The sequence below is a fragment of the Pan paniscus genome, chromosome 5 (genome assembly GCF_029289425.2).
Source record: "Pan paniscus chromosome 5, NHGRI_mPanPan1-v2.0_pri, whole genome shotgun sequence".
Lineage (NCBI taxonomy): Eukaryota > Metazoa > Chordata > Mammalia > Primates > Hominidae > Pan > Pan paniscus.
The window spans coordinates 46,216,488-46,241,836 of NC_073254.2; the positions used below are offsets into that span (position 1 = coordinate 46,216,488).

Consider the following 25,349-nt stretch of genomic DNA (forward strand, 5'->3'; position numbering starts at 1 on the left):
TGTCTTCAGGGGTGTGTAGAAGTGCGAAGGGGTATGGGCATGTCCTAGTAGGGGTGTGAGTGTTCTGATCAGATCTACTTCTCTCTGCCAGAATTTGATGTAATTCGAATCCTTCCACCTCTGCTTGAGGGGGTTAAATAATAAATTAGGCCCTGTCGTGCCATTATGGGGGTGGTCATACCCTGTACCCAGGAAACAGGCACGGTAGGGCTGAGACAGAAGTCCTGCTTGTTTCCGCTTATTTATTTGAAACACCGCTCATTTAGGTCTTACTTTGTTTGCCAGGCACTGTTCTAAGCTCTGTATAAATATTAACTCAGAGGGTACAAATATTAACTTAAGAGTTGTTGCAGGAAAAAAAAAAGCGCCTCTGGCTCTTTAAGTTTGGCCTCCCCCTCAAAACCCCTGCAACGGTCCCAAACCCCTTCCAGGGACTGGGACTACGGCCCCTGGTCCGACCTTCTCGCGGGCTTCCCACTGCGCCAATCAAATCCCAGAAACAGTGAGTGCTAGAGGCCCGGCTGCTAAGCAACGGCAGAGGGCGGGAAGTTTGAACGTTCTGGACCCGCCCCGAAGGCGAATAGGCCAATCAGCGTCCAGACTCTTCAGCTACGGCAGTCCGCTTCTCCTCCTCGCCCTGTCGGATCTCTAGGCTGGATCCGGGCCTCTCCAATCAACAGCGGCTAGGAGGGCGGGGCGCGTGCGCGCGCACCTCGCTCACGCGCCGGCGCGCTCCTCCTGCAGGCTCGTGGCGGTCGGTCAGCGGGGCGTTCTCCCACGTGTAGCGACTGAGGTTACTGAAGAGGCGGGAAAACGCTGTGATGGCGGCAGCTGGGGGAGGAGGAAGATAAGCGCGTGAGGCTGGGGTCCTGGCGCGTGGTTGGCAGAGGCAGAGACATAAGACGTGCACGACTCGCCCCACAGGGCCCTCAGACCTCTTCCTTCCAAAGGGCAACCTCCGCGTGACAGGAATGAGGGTGGGGCGCGTGGAGTTTCCCACAATCTGTACTTTAGTTAAATACCCGAGAATTCACCTCCTATGTTCACAGCTCTCCACGCCCCTCAGCCCTGCCCCGCAGCCCTGTAGCAGAAGTACTTAGTGCTTTGCATTCTGCGCGCCACCCTACCCCGGCCTCCTCTGTGAATCGTTCCTTCCGAACCGCCCTCACTTTTTGCATCCGCAGAGCCTCCAAGCTCATGGCCTCCTTAGGAGCGAACCCAAGGAGGACACCGCAGGGACCGGGACCTGGGGCGGCCTCCTCCGGCTTCCCCAGCCCGGCCCCAGTGCCGGGCCCCAGGGAGGCCGAGGAGGAGGAAGTCGAGGAGGAGGAGGAGCTGGCCGAGGTCTCTGAGGGGAGTAGAAACTTGAATGGAGAGTTGATGGGAAGTTAGAATAAAAGAGGGTTGGGAGCCGGGCGCGGTGGCTCACACCTGTAATCTTAGCACTTTGGGAGACTGAGGCGGGCGGATCACCTGAGCTCAGGAGTTGGAGACCAGCCTGGACAACATGACGAAACCCCGTCTCTACTAAAAATATAAAAATTAGCCGAGCGTCGTGGCACGTGCCTGTTATCCCAGCTACTGGGAAGGCTGAGGCAGGAGAATCACTGTAACTCGGGAGGCGGAGGTTGCAATGAGCTGAAATTGCTCCACTGCACTTCAGCCTGGGCGACAGAGCAAGACTCCGTCTCAAAGAAAGAAAGAAAGAAAGAAAGAAAAAACAGGGTTGGGAAGAGCTGGGCAAGTCTCTTACCTCCTGAGTGGCTGTTTCACATTCACTAAATGGGGGTGATGATGCCTATCAGAGATTTGATAAAATGATTAAATTATATAAGGCATGGTAAACCCTACACTTATGAGCGATTCCAATAGTGATTTCCTTTCTTCCTTGCTGGACAGATCCACCTGTGTGTGCTGTGGAATTCAGGATACTTGGGCATTGCCTACTATGATACTAGTGACTCCACTATCCACTTCATGCCAGATGCCCCAGACCACGAGAGCCTCAAGCTTCTCCAGAGAGGTGGGGATGGAACCATGAATTCCTCTGCTCTCTGGGATTGCAGATGTGTTACACACACACACACACACATATATTTTTTTTTTCTAGACAGAGTCTTGCTCTTACCCAGGCTGAAGTGCAGTGGCGCAGTCTTGGCTCACTGCAGCCTCCACCTCCTGGGTTCAAGCAATTCTCCTGACTCAACCTCCCGAGTAGCTGGGACTACAGGCGTGTGCCACCACACCCAGCTAGTTTTTTGTGTGTGTTTTTAGCACAGACGGGGTTTCACCATGTTGGCCAGGGTGGTCTCAAACTCCTGACCTTGTGATCCGCCCACCTTGGCCTCCTAAAGTGCTGGAACTACAGGTGTGAGCCACCACGCCCAGCCATGTTTTACTTACATTAACTCACCTCACTGTCTAGCATATTTTGTGTTGCTGTAAGGAAATACCTGACTCTGAGTAATTTGTTAAAAAAAAAAAAAAAAGTTTTATTTGGCTTATGGTTCTGGATGGTTGGAAAGCTCAAAATTGGGCATCTTCACTGGTGAGGGCCTCAGACTGCTTCAACTCATGGAAGAAGGGAAGGCAGGGTGTGTAGAGGTCACATGGCAGAGAAGAAGCAAGGGGGAGGGAGATGCCAGGCTCTTTTTGACAACCAGCTCTCTCAGGAACTAATAGAGTGAGAACCACTCACACATACCCACCAACACACTCCAGGAAGGGCATTAATCTGTTCATGAGCGATCCACTCCCATCACCCACACACCTCCTGCTAGGCCCTACCTCACAACACTATCACACTGGGGATTAAATTTCAACACGAGATTTGGCAGGGACAAATCACATCCAAACTATAGCACTGACTGAATATATTTTACAGTTGCTTCACAGAGGCTCCCTCTTTTGTTTTTATGAATTCATTTCATTATTTAACAAATATTTGTGAGGTTGTTTTTTGGTTTGTTTGGTTGTTCTTTTTTGAGACAGTGTCTTGCTCCGTCACTCAGGCTGGAAGTGTAGTGGTGCCATCTTGGCTCACTGCAACCTCCGTCTCCCGGATTCAAGCAATTCTCCTGCCTCAGTCTCCCGAGTAGCTGGGATTACAAGAATCTGCCATCACGCCTGGCTAATTTTTATATTTTTAGTAGAGGCAGGGTTTCACCACGTTGGCCAGGCTTGTCTTGAGCTCCTGGCCTCCAGTGATCTGCCTGCCTTGGCCTCACAAAGGGCAGGGATTATAGGCATGAGCCACTGTGCCTGGCCACAAATGTATATGATGTATTTACAATGTTTCAGGTGCTTCAGATTCAGCCCTGGGCAAATCAGTCATGTCTGTTCTCCAGGGGTTTACAGCCTAGTGACAATATCCAGAACATCCCACTTCCCTCTCACCATCCCACCACTCTTACCACTTTTCTAAATCTCAACTTCTACCTGTGTTCCCAATGTGCAGAGCACTCCCTACTCCTAGGGAGGAAATGTTTTTGAGAAGGAGAGGGGTAGGAAGAGGAGGGCTATGGGTTTTCTCTTAGTCAAAGACAAAGATCCTTTAACTCATTTGATCTCTGTTCTCCTTCCAAGTTCTGGATGAGATCAATCCCCAGTCTGTTGTTACGAGTGCCAAACAGGATGAGAATATGACTCGATTTCTGGGAAAGCTTGGTAAGGACTTGGTAAAGGATAGAGGGAAAATGGGGAAGGACTAATATATGGAATATTCCAGGGGGCTAGAATTGGGTGAGAGGGAGTGTCAGACAGAGGTAGAAGGACTGAGATGTACAGAATGATAGCCTTTTCTTTGCCTCTCCCACAGCCTCCCAGGAGCACAGAGAGCCTAAAAGACCTGAAATCATATTTTTGCCAAGTGTGGATTTTGGTATCTCCTTCCTTTTGCTTTGCGTAACTCCCTGTTCCGGTGTCCCATTCTTTCCCCCAACTCTACCTTCATCATCACAGATCTCCCCTCTGCCTTATGTCATCCTAAACCTTTGTGCTCTTCATGCCCTATGACCTGTCCCCCCAAGATCTCTCCTGCTCCCTACCCTTTAATAACCTGCAGCTTATTGGGAAGCCTCTGCTTAAGTCATGTCTAGGGATGAGGGCCTCCCCTGAGGAGTGGTGACACTTTTTGGACAGGGTTTTATTGTTGGAATTCTCCCCATTAAGTTAAAGCCTTTTATCACCAAACCAAAAGGCACTGCCTCAGTGACCCTTATTATGATCCATAAGGCACTTCTATAACTTTCCTAGGTTTACAATAAGGAGTGTACTATACTAATTAGATATTAAGGCATTAGTGTTACTAGTTCTATTAATACCATTATTTTGACCAAAATCCTCAATTCCAGGCAGATGTCTACTTTCCTCAGCCATTTATCTTTCTCAAGCTGTGCTTTCAGACAAGTATCTTTATATTATATGTAGAATAAAAAGAGAATTAGACTAAGAGTCTGAAATTTTGGTTCTTGCTCTAGCTTTCCATTAACTGCCTGTGTGAGCTTGGGCAAGTCAAATAATCTCTCTTGCTTCTATTGTCTCATTCTTAAAATGGGGTGAAAAAATTGAGCTACAAGACCTTTCCCTTTGCTTGCCTCCCTCAAATAGGTCTGGAGATAAGCAAACAACGCCTCCTTTCTGGAAACTACTCCTTCATCCCAGACGCCATGACTGCCACTGAGAAAATCCTCTTCCTCTCTTCCATTATTCCCTTTGACTGCCTCCTCACAGTGAGATTGGTCCTGGGGGATAAGGGCTGGGAGGCGGCACAAGTGCTAGGGCTGAATTCTGGGAGGTACTGGCCTAGCCCTGGAAAATAATAACTTTCCCTGGTGCTCTGCAGCCCCCAGGAGATTTAAGATTTACCCCGATTCCACTGCTGATCCCCTCCCAGGTTCGAGCACTTGGAGGGCTGCTGAAGTTCCTGGGTCGAAGAAGAATCGGGGTTGAACTGGAAGACTATAATGTCAGCGTCCCCATCCTGGGCTTTAAGAAATTTATGTTGTAGGTGATTCACCCCAACCCCAACCAAAGTAATGTGGGATTGGGAGGCCTGAAAAGTAAAGTGGGGGTGGGGTGTGGATGTGGCTGTGACCCAGTGGGTCAAGTGCTCTAGGACACCCGGGAGAATCTAAGGGCTAATGAGACTTTGGGAAGAAGACTGGGGCAATATTCAGAGAGGGGGACAAAGGAAGTGGAGTTATGGAATGAACTCAGACCCCTTCCTGCTTTTTTGTTTTCTGTCCTCAGGACTCATCTGGTGAACATAGATCAAGACACTTACAGGTAAAGAGGTGGAGGCATGCTGCTGTCTCTGGGGAGGGAGAAGGATTAAGTTTAATGCCCCAATAATCCTAATGAGGCTCTAGTTTCCCTAATCCTGGGGCTATTAAGATCTCTCTCCTTGAAGGAAAGGGAAGGGGGGCTTTGAGGGAAAGAGAGGAGAAAAGCATAAAGATACTAGCTTTCTTTTCTATAGGGAGAAACTGAGGCAAAGAAAAGTAAGGGACAAACCTTACATCAAGATATGATCTCGGCTGGGCGCGGTGGCTCATGCCTGTAATCCCTGCGCTTTGGGAGGCCAAGGCGGGTGGATCGCCTGAGGTCAGGAGTTTGAGACCTGACCAATATGGTAAAACCCCGTCTCTACTAAAAATATAAAAATTAGCTGGGTGTGTTGTGCGCCTGTAATCCCAGCCACTCAGGAGGCTGAGGCAGGAGGATTGCTTGAACCCAGGAGGCAGAGGTTGCAGTGAGCTGAAATTGCACCACTGCACTCCAGCCTGGGCGACAGAGCGAGACTCCATCTCAAAAAAAAAAAAAAAAAAAAAAAAAAGACGTCATCTCAGGAGGATATCCCCTGTCCCCATTCCATTTATCAGTCCTCAATTCTTATTCCCTTCAAAAGTCCAAGTTACCCCAAACTCCTCCATTTCTCCTTGACAGTGTTCTACAGATTTTTAAGAGTGAGTCTCACCCCTCAGTGTACAAAGTGGCCAGTGGACTGAAGGAGGGGCTCAGCCTCTTTGGTAGGTGTGCCCCATCCCTCATCTCACATTACAAAGACCTACCAGAAAAGCAATTGGCTCCAAAGATGTATCCCAGCCTCCCTTCCCACTTCACTCCCATTGTCAGATATCTCTTTCATGCCAATCCAAATTTCTTACCTCTTTGTACCCCCTGCCCCCCAAGCTTGAGCATCTTCCCATACTTTGTGGCTGTACAGTGTTGTTGCATATCAGCCATTACTTTACCAATTCTGTGTTCCTTCCCTGGGTTTGTGTGAATGTTTCTACTAGTCGGGTACCTGTTAGGGACTTCGGGAGGCCTTGTATATAGAGAAGAGTTTTGTAACTGCATAACTGCCTATTTGATTTGTATAGAGTCTTTATCAGTTGTCTCTGGCTTTAGGGTATATTAGGGACATCTCTGCAAATATCCATATAGTTTCATATCTCAGTAAGTTGTGTCCAGTTTTTTTTTTTTTTTTTTTTCTTTTTTTTGAGACAGAGTCTCGCTCTGTCGCCCAGGCTGGAGTGCAGTGGCGCGATATCAGCTCACTGCAAGCTCTGCCTCCTGGGTTCACACCATTCTGCTGCCTCAGCCTCCTGAGTAGCTGGGACTACAGGTGCCCACCACGATGCCTGGCTAATTTTTGTATTTTTAGTAGAGAACGGGTTTCACTATGTTAGCCAGGATGATCTCCATCTCCTGACCTCGTGATCCGTCCACCTCGGCCTCCCAAAGTGCTGGGATTACAGGCGTGAGCCACCGCGCCTGGCCAGTTGTGTCCAGTTTTGTGTGTGTGTGTGTGACGAAGTCTCGCTGTTGTCCCCCAGGCTGGAGTGCAATGGTGCGATCTCGGCTCAATGCAACCTCTGCCTCCCGGGTTCAAGCGATTCTCCTGCCTCAGCCTCCTGAGTAGCTGGGATTACAGGCACCTGCCACCACGCCCAGCTAATTTTTGTATTTTTAGTAGAGACAGGGTTTCACCATGTTGCCCAGGCTGGTCTTGAACTCCTGACCTCAGGGGATCCACTCACCTCAGCCTCCCAAGGTGCTGGGATTACAGGCATGAGCGACCGCGCCCGGCCGTCCAGTTTTTTACATATGTGTGTTGGGCTCTTGAGTTTTTTGTTTGTTTGTTTGTTTTTTAGATGGAATCTTGCTGTGTCACCCAGGCTGGAGTGCAGTGGTACAATTTAGGCTCACTGCAACCTCCGCCTCTTGGGTTCAGGTGATTCTCCTGCCTCATCCTACCTCAGCCTCCTGAATAGCTGGAACTACAGGCCTGCACCACCATGCCTAGCTAATTTTTTTGTATTTTTAGTAGAGATGGTGTTTCGCCATGTTGCCCAGGCTGGTCTCAAACTCCTGAGCTCAAGTGATCCTCCTGCCTTGGCCTCCCAAAGTGCTGGGATTATAGGCATGAGCCACCCTGCCCGGCCAGCTATTGAGTTTTTGTATTTTTGGAGGGGCAGGAGGGCTCTTGAGTTTTTTATGTTTTGTTTGTTTGTTTATTTGTTTCGTTTTGTTTTGAGACGGAGTCTCGCTCTGTCACCCAGGCTGGAGTGCAGTGGCGCGATCTCCGCTCACTGCAAGCTCTGCCTCCCGGGTTCATGCCATTCTGCTTCAGCCTCCCGAGTAGCTGGGACTACAGGTGCCTGCCACCGTGCCCGGCTAATTTTTTGTATTTTTAGTAGAGACAGGGTTTCACCATGTTAGCCAGGATGGTCTCGATCTCCTGACCACGTGATCCGTCTGCCTCGGCCTCCCAGAGTGCTGGGATTACAGGCGTGAGCCACCGTGCCTGGCCGGTTCTTGAGTTTTAACTAGGTCTGCTTTGTGTATTTTTCTGGCTAAGTGTCCCTGTGAGTGTCCATCCCTTCCCCCATCTCCATGTACGGTAATCCCAGCTCATATCTGCGGCCAGGCACCAGCTTTGGCTGCCTTTGTGCCCTCCCAGGCCAGCTTCCTCAACAACAAGCACCTCTGACCTGGATGCCTCAGCTTAGACACATAAATACATTCCATTCCCTGTCCCTGCCTTGTAACAAGTTCACTCCCTGCCTTATCCCTCACAGGAATCCTCAACAGATGCCGCTGTAAGTGGGGAGAGAAGCTGCTCAGGTGAGTGGGTCCCACACATACTACACACCAATGCATGAATTCCATATGCACACTACATACTAAAGCCTACTAATGGCAGTATACAGATTCTCACATACACCACCCCACCTAGTAGTAGTAAAGCAACTGCCCTTTACTGAGCACTGGCTAAATGCATTTCATCCTTATAACAGCTTTGTGTAGTAGCTGATATTCATCTCATTTTTTGTTGTCAGCACAGGTACACATATACCCATTGATGATACACAGACTTGCACACATACAAGCAGCAGGAAAAAACACAAAATGTAAGGCCGGGCACAGTGGCTCACGCCTGTAATCCCAGCACTTTGGGGGGCCAAGGTGGGTGAACCACTTGAGGTCAGGAGTTTGAGACCAGCTGGCCAACATGGTAAAGCCCCATCTCTACTAAAATGTAAAAATTAGCCAAGCATGTTGGTAGGTGCCTGTAATTCCAGCTACTCGGGAGACTAAGGCAGGAGAATCGCTTGAACCCAGGAGGTGGAGGTTGCAGTGAGCCAAGATTGTGCACTGCACTTCAGCCTGGGCAACAGAGTGACACTCCGTCTCAAAAAAAAAAAAAAAAATGCTAATGTAACACATGGCTATGTTAGCATGGTTATCTTTAGTTATAGAAAACACACTTCACATTTCTGTGATGACTCTCAAATTTGTGTCTCTAGTTTTGAACTCCGTATGTGAATGTTAATTGCATATCACCACCTGCAGTTTTCACAGGCAGCTCAAACTCAGAGCATCCAAACTGATGCCCACCAGATCTGTTCCTCTTCCTGCATTCCCTTTGCTGGTTAATGGCATTGCTGGCAGTACACCTTCTCAAGCCATGAACCTTGGATTGATGCTTCTCCCTCATCTCCCATATTTAATTATTCACTAAGTCCTATCGATTCTATCCTGTAATGTCTCCCCCAGCTATCCCTGTCTCTTTCCGCTGCCCTAATTCTGGTCATCATCATGGTCATCATTTCTAACCTGGAGCATTGCCTTTGCCTTCAGATTGGTCTGTCTGCCTCTGATCTCTTCTTTTTCTAAGCCACCCTTCATTCTAAAATACCTATCATTCTGCCAGTTCAAGTGAGCTAGAAACAAAAAACCTGTCATTCCAAAACAGAGATCTAAGCATGTCACTCCTTTTTTTTTTTTTTTTTTTTTTTTGTGACTCAGTTTCGCTCTTGTTGCCCAGGCTGGAGTACAATGGCATGATCTCTGCTCACTGCAACCTCCACTTCCCGCGTTCAAGCAATTCTTCTGCCTCAGCCTCCCAAGTAGCTGGGATTACAGGCGCCCACCACCACGCCTGGCTAATTTTTGTATTTTCAGTAGAGGCGAGGTTTCACCATGTTGGTCAGGCTGGTCTCGAACTCCTGGTGATCCACCCACCTCGGCCTCCCAAAGTGCTGGGATTACAGGCATGAGTCACTGCGCCTGGCCGTCACTCCACTTTTTAAATAGCCTAAGTAGAAAGAAAATAACATAAACCTCAGGAGGTTTTCCCATTACCTTCAGGATTAAGATTAACATCTTAAGCAGTATAATGATGTTCAGGGTCCATCACGTTTACCCCAGTTTTAATTTCCAGACTCACCTTCCCAAGCCCCTTCTAAGTCCTTTCCTACTGGATCTACCTTATATTCTAGTCATTTAGGGCCACTTGCCATTATGGAAACATGTCATGCCTGTGTTTATGCTGCTCCTTCTGGAAAGTCTTTTTTTTTTTGAGACGGAGTCTCCCTCTGTCACCCAGGCTGGAGTGCAGTGGCGCGGTCTTTGCTCACTGCAACCTCCACCTCCCGGGTTCAAGCGATTCTCCTGCCTCAGCCTCCGGAGTAGCTGGGATTACAGGGACCCACCACCATGCCTGGCTAATTTTTGTATTTTTAGTAGAGATGGGATTTCACCATGTTGACCACGCTGGTCTTGAACTGCTGACCTCGTGATCTGCCCACCTCGGCCTCCCAAAGTGCTGGGATTACAGGCATAAGCCACTGTGCCCGGCCTGGAAAGTCTTTTCCTTGTTCTGTACCTATCAAAATCTTACATCCAGGTCAGGCGCGGTGGCTCACGCCTGTAGTCTCAGCATTTTGGGAGGCTGAGGTGGGTGGATGATTTGAGGTCAGGAGTTCAAGACCAGCCTGGCCAACTTGGTGAAACTTCACCTCTACCGAAAATACAAAAATTAGCCCAGCATCATGGCGCTTGCCTCTAGTACCAGCTACTCAGGAGGCTGAGGCAGGAGAATTGCTTGAACTCGGGAGGTAGAGGTTGAAGTGAGCCCAAATTGCCCCACTGCACTCCAGCCTGGGCAACAGAGTGAGATTCTGTCTTAAAAAAAAAAAAAAGTGCATCCTCTTCAAGGTGCAATCCAACTGTTACCCTTTGGCTTTTACAGGTATCTGTAAGGAGTTGATGTGCACCTTCTTTGTGCTCACATAGTGCTTGTTTATGTTTTTCTAGTTGCACTGTCACATCAGGTTAGAATTAGCAGTCAGTGAATCTGCTTGCCTCCATAGCTATGAACTCTATCTAGTGGCCATACCTGTTACCTCAGTGTCTGACACATGGTCTTGTACATAGTAGCACTCAATGTGTGAACACAATGCAAATGTAAACACACTGGTGACATCATCTCTAAACAGAGTGGAAACCTTTGCTAGCCTCAGGGGCACAATCCTTCCCCTACCTCACCTCCCGCTGCAATGTGTATCTTGTAGGGGATAATTTAGGATAATCTCTGAGGTCATCTCCAGGTAATCAGCATCTCCAGGAATCGGCAGGGTAATTTAATTACCCACACATTCTTCAGTGCTTCAGGTGCAGATCTTTAATCTCAGCCACAGATGGGAGGGAGAGAATTCTTAGTGGAGAGCTGGATTTAAGGTCGGGGAAGAATGCGTATTCCCCAAATGGAATCAGACAGGGCATGAGATCATATAACTTGAAGAATCATCATATAATCTAATGAACTAAGGACAGGTGACATATTTATTAATATTTCTGTATACGAATTTATTTTAATTTATTAGGAAATACCTCTAACGTACAAAAAGATGTAAATAATAATATAGGGCCAGATGTGGTGGCTCACGCCTGTAATCCCAGCATTTGGGAGGCTGAGGCAGGAGGATTGCTTGAGGCCAGGAGTTCAAGAACTAAAAGCTGTACAGGCACCAAGAATATGACTGAATGTCACAGTATGCTCTAAAGGGCACTGTCCTAGGAGTCTGGAGACATGATTTTGAGACTTAGCTGTTCTCATTGGCGGTATGACTTTGGACAAGTTGCTTATCTTTTAATGGTTTCATTTTCTCAGTTGTTAAATTTACAGAGTTTGGTTTAACTAAAGTCTCCCCAGTACGAGCAGGGCGTGAGTCAGAGATACCTAAGTGTTTAGTGCAGCGCATGTGCTTTCTAAAGTGGGGATGGCTATTTACAGACTGGCCTACACTGTTCTGGTGGGAGCCCTCAGTGACCAAGGAGCAGAGGTACCTGAAACCCACCCTTGAAGCCATCTGGATGCTCCGCTTCATTCAAATCTGGGGTGTTCTAACCCAAAGTAACTGGCCACAGACTGCAATGTAAGATACAAATCTTCAGGACCTAGTGTGTGCACATGTTGGCTCTTATATAAGATGGCATCCTTAGTACTTGTTCTATGTAGAAAAGAATTTGCGGGCTCACAAGTCCCTACAGAGTCTCACACTTTCATGGCCAATAAGGATACAGGGATACCCAGAATTAGACAAACACAGATGAGACATTTATTTCTGTATATGAATTTATTTTATTTATTTATTTATTTTTTGAGACAGAGTCTCACTCTGTCGCCCATCCTGGAGTGCAGTGGCCTGGCTCACTGCAAGCTCCACCTCCCGGGTTCACACCATTCTCCTGCCTCAGCCTCCCGAGTAACTGGGACTATAGGTGCCCGCCAACACGCCCGGCTAATTTTTTTGTGTTTTTAGTAGAGACGGGGTTTCACCGCGTTAGCCAGGATGGTCTTGATCTCCTGACCTCGTGATCTGCCCTCCTTGGCCTGCCAAAGTGCTGGGATTACAGGCGTGAGCCACCGCACCTGGCCTGAATTTATTTTCATTTATTAGGAAATACCTCCAACACACAAAAAGATGTAAATAATTAGCCGGGTGTGGTGGCTCATGACTGTAATCCCAGCACTTTGGGAGGCCGAGGCAGGTGGAACACCAGAGGTCCGGAGTTTGAGACCAGGCTGGCCAACATGGTGAAACCTCATCTCTACTAAAAATACAAAAATTAGCCGGGAGTGGTGGCACACTCCTGTAATCCCAGCTACTCCAGAGGCTGAGACACGAGAATCGCTTGAACCTGGGAGGCGGAGGTTGCAGTGAGCTGAGATCGCACCACTGCACTCCAGCCTGGACAGCAGAGCAAGACTCTGTCTCAAAAAAAAAAAGATGTAAATAATAATACTATCAGGCCAGGTGCAGTGGCTTATGCTCGTAATCCCAGCACTTTGGGAGGCCATGGCAGGAGGACTGCTTGAGGCCAGGAGCTTGAGAACAGCCTGGGCAACATAGCAAGACCTCGTCTCTATAAAAACTATTAATAGTAATACAAATGGCCAGGCGCAGTGGCTCATGCCTGTAATTCCAGCACTTTAGGAGGCTGAGGCAGGCAGATCACCTGAGGTCACGATTTTGAGACCAGCCTGGCCAACACAGCGAAACCCTATCTCTACTAAAAATACAAAATTTAGCTGGGCATGGTGGCACACACCTGTAGTTCCAGCTGCTGGGGAGGCTGAGGCAGGAGAATCACTTAAGCCTGTGAGGCAGAGGTTGCAGTGACCCGAGATCCCGTCACTGTACCCTAGCCTGGGCGACAGAGCAAGACTCCATCTCAAAAAAAATAATAATAATACAAATATCTATATATCCATCAGCCAATTTAAGAATAAGACATGCCGGGCATGGTGGCTTACGCCTGTAATCCCAGCACTTTGGGAGGTCGAGGCGGGTGGATCACAAGGTCAGGAGTTCAAGACCAGCCTGGCCAAGATGGTGAAACCCCGTCTCTACTAAAAATACAAAAATTAGCTGGGCACAGTGGCGGGTACCTGTAATTCCAGAACCTGGGAGGCAGAGGTTGCAGTAAGCCAAGATTGTGCTACTGCACTCTAGCCTGGGCGACAGATCAAGACTCTATATAAAAAATAAAATAAAATAAAAAGAATAAGACACTATTGGCCGGGTATGGTGACTCACGCCTGTAATCCCAGTACTTTGGGAGCCAAGGCGGGCAGATCACGAGGTCAAGAGATCGAGATCATTCTGGCCAACATAGTGAAACCCTGACTCTACTAAAAATACAAAAATTAGCTGGGCATGGTGGCGCATACCTGCAGTCCCAGCTACTCGGGAGGCTGAGGCAGGAGAATCACTTGAACCCGGGAGGTGGAGGTTGCAGTGAGCCGAGATCGCATCACTGCATTCCAGCCTGGCGACAGAGCGAGACTCTGTCTCAAAAAAAAAAAAAAAAACACCAAAGAATAAGACATTGTTGTTGAAGCCCCTTAAATGTCCCTCCCCAATCCTTTTTTCTCTGCAGTGTTGACCATTATTATGAATTAAAGCTTATCATCCCTAATGGGACAGTTATGTTTTCACAGGAAGAATATGAAAAGACGAATGTCTGTTGCTGTTACCCAGAGACACTTTCACAGCTAAACAGACATACAAACTCATACTGACTCACCGTCTCTTAGCCTCAGAGTGAGCTGCAGTGTTGGCACACAAATACCTCAACACACTGCTCTCCTTCTAAAATATTGACAAGCGCCGTTACTTATATACATGGAATGACACATGGTCTTATCCCTTGAAACTGTGATATGTAGACACAATTATGCTCACATCTAGCAATTTTCAGTAGATACATGTAAACACACCTGAATGGGTAGGACACTGCACTTGCCACTACATTCCCATAGCACATCGTGGATACATATTGCCACAATCCCCAGGGACTGCAAACACACTTTTTGGCAAACTGAGATCAAGATGATAGATGTAACTTGTAGTACCCCCACCCAAACCCTCACTTCCAGGCTATGGTTCACACGTCCGACTCATGACCTGGGGGAACTCAGTTCTCGTCTGGACGTCATTCAGTTTTTTCTGCTGCCCCAGAATCTGGACATGGCTCAGATGCTGCATCGGCTCCTGGGTCACATCAAGAACGTGCCTGTGAGCCCAGGGTGGAGGGCAGGGAGGTGGGGAAGGAGGTTGAGGGCTGATACTGGGCAGTGGGCTTCTTGAGGGGCATTAGAGTGAGGGAAGAGAAAACAGTGGCTGTAACCTTGTCTGACTGTAGCTGATTCTGAAACGCATGAAGTTGTCCCACACCAAGGTCAGCGACTGGCAGGTTCTCTACAAGGTAAGGCCTTCCTTCTTGAATCCCAGAAGTCCAGGTAAAGGCCCTCAGCCTGTATTCCAGACTGTCTGTACCCTAGACACGCTGTCCAATTTTATTCTACCCTCTTTTTTTTTTTTTTGGAGACAGTCTCGCTCTGTCACCCAGGCTGGAGTGCAGTGGTGCGATCTCGGCTCACTGCAACCTCTGCCTCCCAAGTTCAAGTGATTCTCCTACCTCAGCCTCCCAAGTAGCTGGGATTACAGGTGCCCACCACCACACTGGAGTGATTTTTGTATTTTTAGTAGAGATGGGATTTCACCATGTTGGCCAGGCTGGTCTCAAATTCCTGGCCTCAAGTGATCTGCCCATCTCGGCCTCCCAAAATGCTAGGATTATAGGTGGGAGCCACCGTGCCCAGCCTAGTATGTGTCATCTATATCTTCTCCCACTTTCCCCTCTTGGATTATTTTGTGGGTTTTGTTGTTGTTGTTTGTTTGTTTTTTTAAATAAGGTCCTGCTTTGTCACCCATACTAGAGCGGAGTGGTGCAGTCATATTTCATTGCAGCCTCTAACTTCTGGGCTCAAGCAATCCTCCCACCTTAGCCTCCAGAGTAACTGGGACTATAAGCCTGAGATGCTGCACCTGGCTTTCTTGGATTATTTTGAAGCAAGTCCCAGCCATTATATCATTTCATCCATAAATATTTCAGTGTAATTTCTTTTTTCTTTTTTTTTTTTTGAGATGGAGTCTCACTCTGTCACCAGGCTGGAGTGCAGTGGCATGATCTCGGCTCACTGCAACCTCCGCCTCCCAGGTTCAAGCGATTCTCCTGCCTCAGCCTCCCATGTAGCTGGGATAACAGGCACATGCCACCATGCCCAAGTTGTTTTTTTTTTTTGTATTTTTAGTAGAGACAGGTTTCACCATGTTGGCCAGGATGGTCTCGATCTCCTGACCTCATGATCCACCTGCCTCGGCCTCCCAGAGTACTGGGATTACAGATGTGAGCCACCTCACCCGGCCAATATTTCAGGGTAATTTCTAAAAGAAAATTATTTTTTAAAAAGAATAACAGTATTGTTATCTTACTTTAAAAATTGTATTATTTGATATCATCAAATATCTGAAATTTTTCTTTTTTGAGACAGGGTCTCACTCTGTCACCCAGGCTTGAGTGCAATGGCACAATTGTAGCTCACTGCAGCCTCAAACTGTTGGGCTCAAGCAATCCTCCCCCGTCAGCCTCCTGAGTAGCAGGGACCACAGGTGATGGCCATCACACCGAACTAAGTTTTTATTTTTTGCTTGCATTTATTTATTTATTTATTTATTTATTTTTGAGACGGGATTTTGCTCGTCGCCCAGGCTGGAGTGCAATGGTGTGATCTTGGCTCACTGCAACCTCCGCCTCCTGGGTTCAAGTGATTCTCTTGCCTCAGCCTCCCAAGTAGCTGGGATTACAGGTGCGTGCCACCACGCCCAGCTAATTTTGTATTTTTAGTAGAGACAGGGTTTCTCCCTGTTGGTCGGGCTGGTCTCGAACTCCCGACCTCAGATGATCTGCCTGCCTCGGCCTCCCAAAGTGCTGGGATTACAGGCGTGAGCCATTGCACCTGACCAATTTTTTATTTTTTGTAGAGACAGGATCTCACTATGTTGCTCAAGGTGGTCTCAAACTCCTGAGCTCAAGTGATCCTCCTGCTTGGGCCTCCCAAAGTGCTGAGACTATTGGTGTGAGCCACGATGCCCAGTCAGATGATGGCCCTAGTCCTTTTTAATCTACCGGTGCCTTCTCTATCTTTTCTCTCTTGTTCTTTCTTTCTTTTTCTCTTTTTCTTCTCCTGGCAATTTGTTGAAGAAACTAGATTATTATTTGTCTTATAGTGTTTTCCGTTAGCCTGGATTTTGCTGTTTGCATTTCCTAGATGTTTTTGGCTCATTTCTCTCTCTTCTATAGTTTCTGTAAATTAATATTTAGTTCTAGAAGCATGATGAGGTTCAGAGTTTTTTTTTTTTCAATACTGTTTTAGAAGTAGAGGAACATAATGTCTGATATGTCCGATTGTCTCTCTTTTTCTGATGTTAGCAAATGTTCTGATGTTTAATACCTAAATCTATTATTTATTTATTTATTTATTTAGTTTGAGGTGAGTCTCCCTCTGTCGCCAGGCTGAAGTGCAGTGGCACGATCTTGGCTCACTGCAACCTCCGCCTCCTGAGTTCAAGTGATTCTCCTGCCTCAGCCTCCTGAGTAGCTGGGACTTACAGGCGCACACCACCATGCCCAGCTAATTTTTGTATTTTTAGTAGAGATGGGATTTCACCATGTTGGCCAGGGTGGTCTTGATCTCTTGACCTCAGGTGATCCACCCGCCTCAGCCTCCCAAAGTGCTGGGATTACAGGCGTGAACCACTACACCCAGCCATCTATTAATTCTTTAGCAATTACAAAGTAGTAGTATTTAAATCTCTCATTCTTTCTTCATTTATTAGCCAGAAATTTCTGTAAAGAGAAACTTCCTTTTATGTACTATTTGGTTGCCAAGTGATAGAAATCATATAGAAATACAGAAAATTGCTTGATTTTTCCCCCACTCTTTTTTTTTTTTTTTTTTTTTTTTTTGAGACAGAGTCTTGCTCTGTCACCAGGCTGGAGTGCAGTGGCACAATCTCGGCTCACTGCAACCTCCGCCTCCTGGGTTGGGTTTCAAGTGATTCTCCTGCCTCAGCCTCCCGAGTAGCTGGGACTATAGGCGTGTGCCACCATGCCTGGCTAATTTTTGTATTTTTAGTAGAGACGGGGTTTCACCATGATGGCCAGGATGGTCTTGATCTCTTGACCTCGTGATCCACCTGCCTCGGCCTCCCAAAGTGCTGGGATTACAGGTGTGAGCCACCATGCCCAGCCCTTTTTTTTTTCCCCAATATGGAACGCTTCTTGAATTTGTGTGTCATCCTTGCCCAGTGGCCATGCTAATCCCTGTAACCTTCGAAATTTCAGTATATGTGCTGCAGAAATGAGCACCCCCCACCTTTATTTACTAGCTATCAATATGGTAAATTAGTTCCCTAACATTCTCCAAGATAGCCATGAGATTTTTTTGTTTTTTGTTTGTTTGTTTGTTTGTTTGAGACGGAGTCTTGCACTGTTGCCCAGGCAGGAGTGCAGTGGCGCGATTTCGGCTCACTGCAAGCTCTGCCTCCCGGGTTCGCGCCATTCTCCTACCTCAGCCTCCTGAGTGCCTGGGACTACAGGCGCCCGCCACCACGCCTGGCTAATTTTTTGTACTTTTAGTAGAGACAGGGTTTCACCGTCTTAACCAGGATGGTCTCAATCTCCTGACCTCGTGATCCACCCGCCTCAGCCTCCCAAAGTGCTGGGATTACAGGTGTGAGCCACCGCGCCCGGCCCTGATAGCTAATGAGGTTTTTTTGTCATTGTTCTTCTTGTATCATTACAGACTCATGGCCTTTTATAGCTATATTTCTCTTTCTCCCGACTCTGTACAAACTCCTTTGTTTTAGAGTTTGCACAACCCTCTATCAAAGCACCTACCACCTCACTTTTAAATCTTCTGCATGTATTTCTGTCTTCCTTCCTAGACTGTGAGCACATCTGGGACAGGGACCATATCTTTTTTTGTTTGTTTGTTTTGTTTTGAGACAGAGTCTCACTCTGTCGGCCAGGCTGGAGTGCAATGGCGTGATCTGGCTATAACCTCCACCTCCCGGGTTCAAGAAATTCTCCTGCCTCAGCCTCCCAAGTAGCTGGAATTACATGTGCATGCCACCATGCCCAGTTAATTTTTGTATTTTGAGTAGAGACAGGGTTTCACCATGTTGGTGAGGCTGATCTCGAACTCCTGACCTCAGGTGATCTACCCACCTCAGCCTCCCAAAGTGCTGGGATTACAGGCATGAGCCACTGTGCCTGGCCGGGACCATATCTTAATTGTCTTTGTAGCTTCGGTGTTTGGTACAGTGCCTCTCACTGTTTCTTTTTGCCTTTGAGATCTTCCCTCTTTGTTACTGTGATCTTCCCTACTGGTCTTTGTTCTTCTGAGTCTGTCCCTATCACCACCTCAACCCGAGCTGGATGTGGCCTGTCCTCCTTTTTGTGTTTCTCTCACAGACTGTGTACAGTGCCCTGGGCCTGAGGGATGCCTGCCGCTCCCTGCCGCAGTCCATCCAGCTCTTTCGGGACATTGCCCAAGAGTTCTCTGATGACCTGCACCATATCGCCAGCCTCATTGGGAAAGTAGTGAGTGGAAGGAAAAAGGGAGTGCACCCAGGGAGGTCAGGGAGAGAGAATGCAGTGTGCAAGATGGGGAAACATGGAAGATATTGAGGTCAATTGGATAAAGAATGGGATGGTGGGAGGAGGCGGCAGAACTTCAGGGAAGTATCTGGAGGGTGAGAGTTAAAGGAGGACTGCAGGGAGAATTGGGTCCCAAGGAGAGCTGAGGAACAGGACAGAGAGAGGGTGCCAGGTCCTAAGAAACAGTGCTTATCTCCTCAGGTGGACTTTGAGGGCAGCCTTGCTGAAAATCGCTTCACAGTCCTCCCCAACATAGATCCTGAAATTGATGAGAGTGAGTGTTGGGTGTGGATGGGCCTGTGAGCCCTGCGCAGTGATGGAGTACCATCCTTGGCAGGTGGTCACCACAGCTGGGGATCTTCATAGCAACCAGGGCAGGAGCCTCACTTTTGATAACCACGTGTCTTCCACCCTCGTAGAAAAGCGAAGACTGATGGGACTTCCTAATTTCCTTACTGAGGTTGCCCGCAAGGAGCTGGAGAATCTGGACTCCCGTATTCCTTCATGCAGTGTCATCTACATCCCTCTGGTGAGGGCAGGAGAGTGGGCGTAGCCTTCAGATGCCTTTTGGGGGAGATATTAGGCTTATGAAAGACATACTGGTAGATAAGAAAACTTGTGGGGCAGCCTGAAGAACATGAACACTTTTTTGTGGGGATACAGGGATCTTTTAAGCTCCGTCTAGGGTGGGGAGGTGTCCAGTAAATCTCCAAGCAGGAGAGTAGAATATCTCCTCTTTACTCTCCCCAGATCGGCTTCCTTCTTTCTATTCCCCGCCTGCCTTCCATGGTAGAGGCCAGTGACTTTGAGATTAATGGACTGGACTTCATGGTAAGACCCTCAACCTCTGTAAGGTGAGTGATGAGGAAAATGAGTCAGCAGCTGAGGAAGAGCGTTACTCTACAGCAGCACTGCCCAATATGGGATTTCTCCTCTGTAGTTTTACTCTGAGCTTTACCAGCACTGAGACAAAGGAAAGAGAAGTCAGAGTTAGGGGCTGGAGGTGGGGTTAGAAAGATGGCGAAGGAGAGGAGGACCAAGAGATGCAAAGTCCACAGCTTTGAACCCCTGTACCCAGTTTCTCTCAGAGGAGAAGCTGCACTATCGTAGTGCCCGAACCAAGGAGCTGGATGCATTGCTGGGGGACCTGCACTGCGAGATCCGGGGTGAGGAAAAGCCAGAGGTTATATGCATTGTAAGATGTTTAAAAAAAGCAGCAGCCAGGGGAAGGAGGGGAGTGGGCAACTTGGGGATGCTTCCAACAGGCCCCTCCTCTTCCTGCTCTCTGTCTCGCTCACTCTGACTCTATCTTTTCCTCTGAATGTCTTGAGGTCTCAGATTGTATCTGCAACCTGTTTCCAGATCCCCCTAGGGGCCTCTGCCTCTCCTTCACTTTCCCCTGGAACTGACCTCCAGCTCCCTTCCTCACCCACTCCCAGACCAGGAGACGCTGCTGATGTACCAGCTACAGTGCCAGGTGCTGGCACGAGCAGCTGTCTTAACCCGAGTATTGGACCTTGCCTCCCGCCTGGACGTCCTGCTGGCTCTTGCCAGTGCTGCCCGGGACTATGGCTACTCAAGGCCGCGTTACTCCCCACAAGTCCTTGGGGTACGAATCCAGAATGGCAGGTAAGAATAGAGGCAGGTGGAGGAATAGACATGAGGGGCCCAAAGGCTACATCTTCTGGGGGTTCATCTATCTTGATCCACAAGCCATGCGAGGTGCCTCTCCACCCACTGCAGACATCCTCTGATGGAACTCTGTGCCCGAACCTTTGTGCCCAACTCCACAGAATGTGGTGGGGACAAAGGGAGGGTCAAAGTCATCACTGGACCCAACTCATCAGGGAAGAGCATATACCTCAAACAGGTGAGGAGAAGCCCTGCAGCCTGGGCCTCTGGCGTCTCCTGCATCTACTCCACCCCTACTTACCAGCCAACTCAGGCTCCTGCAGCTCTTCTCCCATTTTCTGACCCCGCTCTTCATGAAAGGACCGTCACCCACATCCCTGTGCTTCCACCTCACATGTTCTTATTCTCCACTGGAGAGCCATGCTCTAATGGAACTTTCCGTGGCCCAAATTCCTTCACCTGCCTCTGAGTAAGTACACACCACTCCCAAGTATGTCTCTGCCCACGTCCCGTGCCTCTTTACTGATTCTAAATTAGCCCACAGGGCTATGATTAGGATTGGGGGAGGAGAGACAAGAGTCAGTGTGTCTGTTGCCTGTTTCTCCTGTTTTACCCTGTCCATTTCTCTTTGATCTGCCATTCATGCCTTGATCCTCACTTTCACCTCAGCCCACAGCACCAGGCCCCAGGCCCTGTCTCCTTCCCTATTCAGGTAGGCTTGATCACATTCATGGCCCTGGTAGGCAGCTTTGTGCCAGCAGAGGAGGCCGAAATTGGGGCAGTAGACGCCATCTTCACACGAATTCATAGCTGCGAATCCATCTCCCTTGGCCTCTCCACCTTCATGATCGACCTCAACCAGGTCAAAGGGAACAAAGGGAGGTGGGATTGAGGAAGGGGATAATGGGAAAGGAACCCCTGAAAATGCTCATAACAGGAAAGCATGCCCTCTGCTGCATGCCCTTTATACTAAAAGTGGGGAGCACTAAGGTCAGAGATAGGAAGAATCAATACCACAAACTTTCCTTGAACCCTTGTTTCATGTGAGTCACTGTTGGCAAAGAGGATGAACAAAGCGTGCACCTCACCATTCAAGAACTTGCAGTGCAGTAGGGAGGGCATGTATACAGCTTTATTCACAGGCCAACTGTGGTCAGTGCGTTACGGGCTTCCAATACTAACTTTCCCTTGTCCACCTTACACCCAGCAGGTGGCGAAAGCAGTGAACAATGCCACTGCACAGTCGCTGGTCCTCATTGATGAATTTGGAAAGGGAACCAACACGGTGAGGGGAGAAACTGATGAGGGGAGAAACTAAGGAGGGGAAAATGGAGGAGGATGAAGGAGCATGACAGTGAGGCTGGGCCTCTGGAATGGAATAGGGCTGTGTGGGCAGAAAAGAAATAGAACACGAGACAGGGAAAGGCAGTGCAAGTGCAGAGGGGCATATGGGGTCCCCATGGCTCCGAATGCTAACCTCTGCCCTCTTTGCAGGTGGATGGGCTCGCGCTTCTGGCCGCTGTGCTCCGACACTGGCTGGCACGTGGACCCACATGCCCCCACATCTTTGTGGCCACCAACTTTCTGAGCCTTGTTCAGCTACAGCTGCTGCCACAAGGGCCCCTGGTGCAGTATTTGGTGAGGAGACCAATCTAGCTCCTCGGGGACCCCCAGGCTGGGCATTTCCCAGAGGTGGGGATTGGCTCCTCTATCAGAACAAGGGCTCCCTCAGCACAGAGACCACATCCCTTCCCTTTTCTCCCTCCCCACAGGATTGGCCAAGGGTTTCAGGACAGGAAGGAGGTGATTGATGATATACTGTCTTTTATTCTCTTTTAAGACCATGGAGACCTGTGAGGATGGCAACGATCTTGTCTTCTTCTATCAGGTTTGCGAAGGTGTTGCGAAGGCCAGCCATGCCTCCCACACAGCTGCCCAGGCTGGGCTTCCTGACAAGCTTGTGGCTCGTGGCAAGGAGGTGATGAGATCCAAATGTGCAACCACCTCCACATCAGAGCTCCCTTCCATTCCTAGTCCTACTGGGCCTGGGTCTAGGTCCACAGGATTTCTGACCTTTATTTCCCCTTCTCTTCCCCACTCCCCTTACTCCTCCCACCTTCTTGCTTGTTCCTAGGTCTCAGACTTGATCCGCAGTGGAAAACCCATCAAGCCTGTCAAGGATTTGCTAAAGAAGAACCAAATGGAAAAGTGAGTATGTGGCCCCAGTGTCTTTACCCTCTCTGCATCTTCTCCTGCAACTCTTCTCCCCTTTTCAGGGACTCAGCCTTCCTCCAGCACTTTGCCCTTCAGAAACCCACCATTTCTTTCTGAAATCCCTAAATCTTCAAGATCCCAGGTTTTCTGTGCCACAGCCTCTCCCCTCTGCCCAGGGATTTGGTTGTCCATTCTGCCATAAATCTTGCGATTTTCCCTCTTCTTCAGTTGCCAGACATTAGTGGATAAGTTTATGAAACTGGATTTGGAAGATCCTAACCTGGACTTGAACGTTTTCATGAGCCAGGAAGTGCTGCCTGCTGCCACCAGCATCCTCTGAGAGTACTTCCAGTGTCCTCCCCAGCCTCCTGAGACTCCGGTGGGCTGCCATGCCCTCTTTGTTTCCTTATCTCCCTCAGACCCAGAGTTTTTAGTTTCTCTAGAAATTTTGTTTCATATTAGGAATAAAGTTTATTTTGAAGAAAGATATTGTTTCTTTAGTCTCAAAACAAGAGACTAGGAAAGATCCAAAACACAGAGCAGGAGTCCACAGGGGAACCTGCCCTGCCTCAGTAAAAATACAGTGTTGTTGCTGTAGGAAGACTCTCGGATTCTACCCCAGGATACTTCATGAGAACGAACCCCCTTCAGAGAGGCCCTACAAAACAGATTAGAGGGAAGACAGAGGGGTCCAAGGGAGATGGTCTCTCTTCTCAAGTAGGAACACCCCAGCCTCAGACAGACACAGCAGGAAGGGGCCTGAGAGGCTGACAGAGGCAGGATGGGTGCAAGGCAGGGGTGGAGGGGAGGGACCAGCCCGGGCTGCACCAGTGGGAGTGGCTCCACCCTTCCCACCTCAGAGCCATGGGGAGCCAGGGCTCTGGCGGGGTGCCCTTGGTGCAGGCTCCCTACACAGTCCTGCTGCTGCCGCTGGGGACAAGCCGCCAAGACCCAGGGGCCCAGAGCTTCTTCCTTTGGGTGAGTATCAGCCCAACAAGAGGTCCCAGGGGAACTCTCTCCATAGATCTGCCCTTTATATTTCCATTCAACTTGAGGGCCCACAGTGTTCCTGCCTGCCTCCCCTTGCCCTCCAGGTCCTCAGTGGCCAGTCTGGGTTCACACTCAGTGACCACACAGTGAACCCAACTAGGGGTGGAGAGAAAGGGCCATAACCCAGAGCCCTACTGTGGCGTGAGAGTCAGCCTCTGTGATTGCCTTTCCCAGCTACGGAGGATGCAGGCTCTGGAGAGAGAACAGGATGCCCTGTGGCAGGGTCTGGAGCTGCTACAGCATGGCCAGGCCTGGTTTGAAGACCATCTGAGGGAGGCACAGCGACAGCAGCTGCATCTAGGGGCCCTTGGTGAGGTATGGGGGCTGCCCCTCTGTGTGAATGGGGGGAGGACCAGGGAGGGAGGAACAGGGAATGTGTAGACACAGCCTGAGACCACTCTGGAGAGGGGAGAGTTAATGGTCAGGGATCATGAGTTGGAGGCAGCATCGTAATGACAGGATGCCACCAAGTGTTAAGTTGGTGTTCATTGTTGGGGCTGGAGGAAGCTGGTCTGCATTCCATTCAGAGGGATTTGGATCACTCCATGGAGATGAGGGTGTGGCCTGGATTATTCCAATGGGGCAGGGATGGACAGGGAGGCTCCATGAAGAGTAGTGAAAGGGGGTATTGTGCTATTTGAGGGAGATGGAGGAACTGATGTGCTAAAGAGATGGAGGTGGAGAGTACTGGATTTTCCCACCTGCCTGGGAGGGTACTGGGACGAGGGGATCCAGATGAGAGGGATGGTCTGTGGTGACAGGAATAGAGTGGCAGACGACCTCAGGTTTTCACCATGTTGTCAGCCTCCAACTCCTCCTCTAGAATTTTCTAACAGATTTACACTCAGAGCCTGGTCGCCCCCCGTTAGCCCAGATTCAAAAGGTGAACATCTGTTTGCAGAATCTGATTCATGAGAAGGTGAGTTTATTGTTTTCAGTTTAGACTTTTGGGAAGTTGGACTAGAGAGGGGAGTTGTTGGGGTCAGTGCTGGCTTAACAGAAAACACAGTGAATTTCCCCTCCAGTTCTCCCCAAGTCCACTGAACAAGGCTAGTTCCTGCACCACCCAGGATTCAAAGGAAAGACGAAGGGAGCAGAACTTGTGGCAGCAACAGGTAAACTTCAAGAAGGAGGGCAGGAGCCCCACCCTACAGGGCTGGGAGGAGCCCAGAGGCCCCATCTGTTTCTCCTCTCCTCCAGGAGTTGTCAAGGCAGCAGAAAGGAGTCACCCAGCCAAAGGAGGAGATGGCTCAGCGGGGCTGCACCAAGGGGCCAAGAGGCCCTACCCGTGTCTAAACCCTCCTCTCACTCCCCTAAGCCTGGTGAAAGAGTCAGAAGCCCCAGGCTCCTTTTTCTGTTTCTTAACTCAACAGCTAAAAAATGGCTCCAGGTAGTGAGTCAATGAAGTTCAGACATGTTGGTGTAAAGTTTCTCCTCTGCTCCTGAAAACTTCATCTTCTTGGTGTCTCATGTCCTCATTCTCCCCTATATGACATGCAAAAACGATCTTTCTTTGAAATCCCTCTGGGAAGAAGACATGTTTATTGAAACTGTCCTTCAGCCTTAAATACAAAAATAAAACCGAAGCTGCT

General features: G+C 48.9%; 2 protein-coding genes, 1 long non-coding RNA gene and 1 other non-coding gene across 13 annotated transcripts; 2 read left to right on the forward strand and 2 right to left on the reverse strand.

Moving 5' to 3' along the window:
* Nucleotides 1–222: 222 nt before the first annotated feature.
* Nucleotides 223–20,896, reverse strand: LOC117980565 (uncharacterized). 3 transcript variants are annotated; one of them, XR_004671932.1, is made up of 2 exons: nucleotides 20,795–20,896; nucleotides 223–831 (listed from the first exon to the last, which is right to left on the reverse strand). It is a non-coding gene; the product is annotated as an uncharacterized LOC117980565 (long non-coding RNA). The 3 variants fall into 3 exon arrangements; XR_004671933.1 differs by lacking the exon at nucleotides 20,795–20,896 and adding an exon at nucleotides 1,170–1,298; XR_008625594.1 differs by lacking the exon at nucleotides 20,795–20,896 and adding an exon at nucleotides 1,128–1,255.
* Nucleotides 716–23,071, forward strand: MSH5 (mutS homolog 5). Of its 8 annotated transcripts, none has more exons than XM_063604812.1 (25): nucleotides 716–793; nucleotides 1,185–1,344; nucleotides 1,900–2,023; nucleotides 3,586–3,666; nucleotides 3,818–3,880; nucleotides 4,609–4,730; nucleotides 4,844–5,004; nucleotides 5,251–5,286; nucleotides 5,947–6,029; nucleotides 8,085–8,130; nucleotides 14,234–14,372; nucleotides 14,500–14,562; nucleotides 18,676–18,804; nucleotides 19,063–19,135; nucleotides 19,281–19,390; nucleotides 19,612–19,692; nucleotides 19,940–20,027; nucleotides 20,301–20,490; nucleotides 20,605–20,731; nucleotides 21,206–21,355; nucleotides 21,701–21,778; nucleotides 21,988–22,131; nucleotides 22,334–22,381; nucleotides 22,628–22,701; nucleotides 22,936–23,071. In XM_063604812.1, the coding sequence occupies exons 2-25, from the start codon at nucleotides 1,198–1,200 to the stop codon at nucleotides 23,045–23,047; spliced, it is 2,469 nt and encodes an 822-aa protein (XP_063460882.1). In that variant the 5' UTR covers nucleotides 716–793; nucleotides 1,185–1,197; the 3' UTR covers nucleotides 23,048–23,071. The 8 variants fall into 8 exon arrangements, with proteins under 8 accessions (XP_063460882.1, XP_054969411.2, XP_054969413.2 ...); XM_055113436.2 differs by having other exon boundaries at nucleotides 21,704–21,778; nucleotides 22,334–22,471; XM_055113438.2 differs by having other exon boundaries at nucleotides 21,704–21,778.
* Nucleotides 17,464–17,568, reverse strand: LOC112440216 (U6 spliceosomal RNA). Its single transcript, XR_003028396.1, has one exon. It is a non-coding gene; the product is annotated as a U6 spliceosomal RNA (small nuclear RNA).
* Nucleotides 22,936–25,094, forward strand: SAPCD1 (suppressor APC domain containing 1). Its single transcript, XM_003831571.5, has 5 exons — nucleotides 22,936–23,685; nucleotides 23,932–24,072; nucleotides 24,581–24,676; nucleotides 24,783–24,872; nucleotides 24,958–25,094. Exons 1-5 carry the CDS (start codon nucleotides 23,572–23,574, stop codon nucleotides 25,051–25,053), a joined length of 537 nt encoding a protein of 178 aa, XP_003831619.1. The 5' UTR covers nucleotides 22,936–23,571; the 3' UTR covers nucleotides 25,054–25,094.
* The last annotated feature ends 255 nt before the right edge of the window (nucleotides 25,095–25,349 follow it).

Excerpts from the sequence above, each read along its gene's own strand:
- MSH5 (XM_055113436.2), top strand. The coding sequence starts at position 1,198 with ATGGCCTCCTTAGGAGCGAACCCAAGGAGGACACCGCAGGGACCGGGA. Across the intron at positions 1,345-1,899 it reads AGGAGGAGGAGCTGGCCGAG|ATCCACCTGTGTGTGCTGTG; the intron begins GTCTCTGAGGGG and ends CTTGCTGGACAG. Across the intron at positions 20,491-20,604 it reads GTACGAATCCAGAATGGCAG|ACATCCTCTGATGGAACTCT; the intron begins GTAAGAATAGAG and ends CACCCACTGCAG.
- SAPCD1 (XM_003831571.5), top strand. The coding sequence starts at position 23,572 with ATGGGGAGCCAGGGCTCTGGCGGGGTGCCCTTGGTGCAGGCTCCCTAC. Across the intron at positions 24,073-24,580 it reads ATCTAGGGGCCCTTGGTGAG|AATTTTCTAACAGATTTACA; the intron begins GTATGGGGGCTG and ends CTCCTCCTCTAG. Across the intron at positions 24,873-24,957 it reads AGAACTTGTGGCAGCAACAG|GAGTTGTCAAGGCAGCAGAA; the intron begins GTAAACTTCAAG and ends CCTCTCCTCCAG.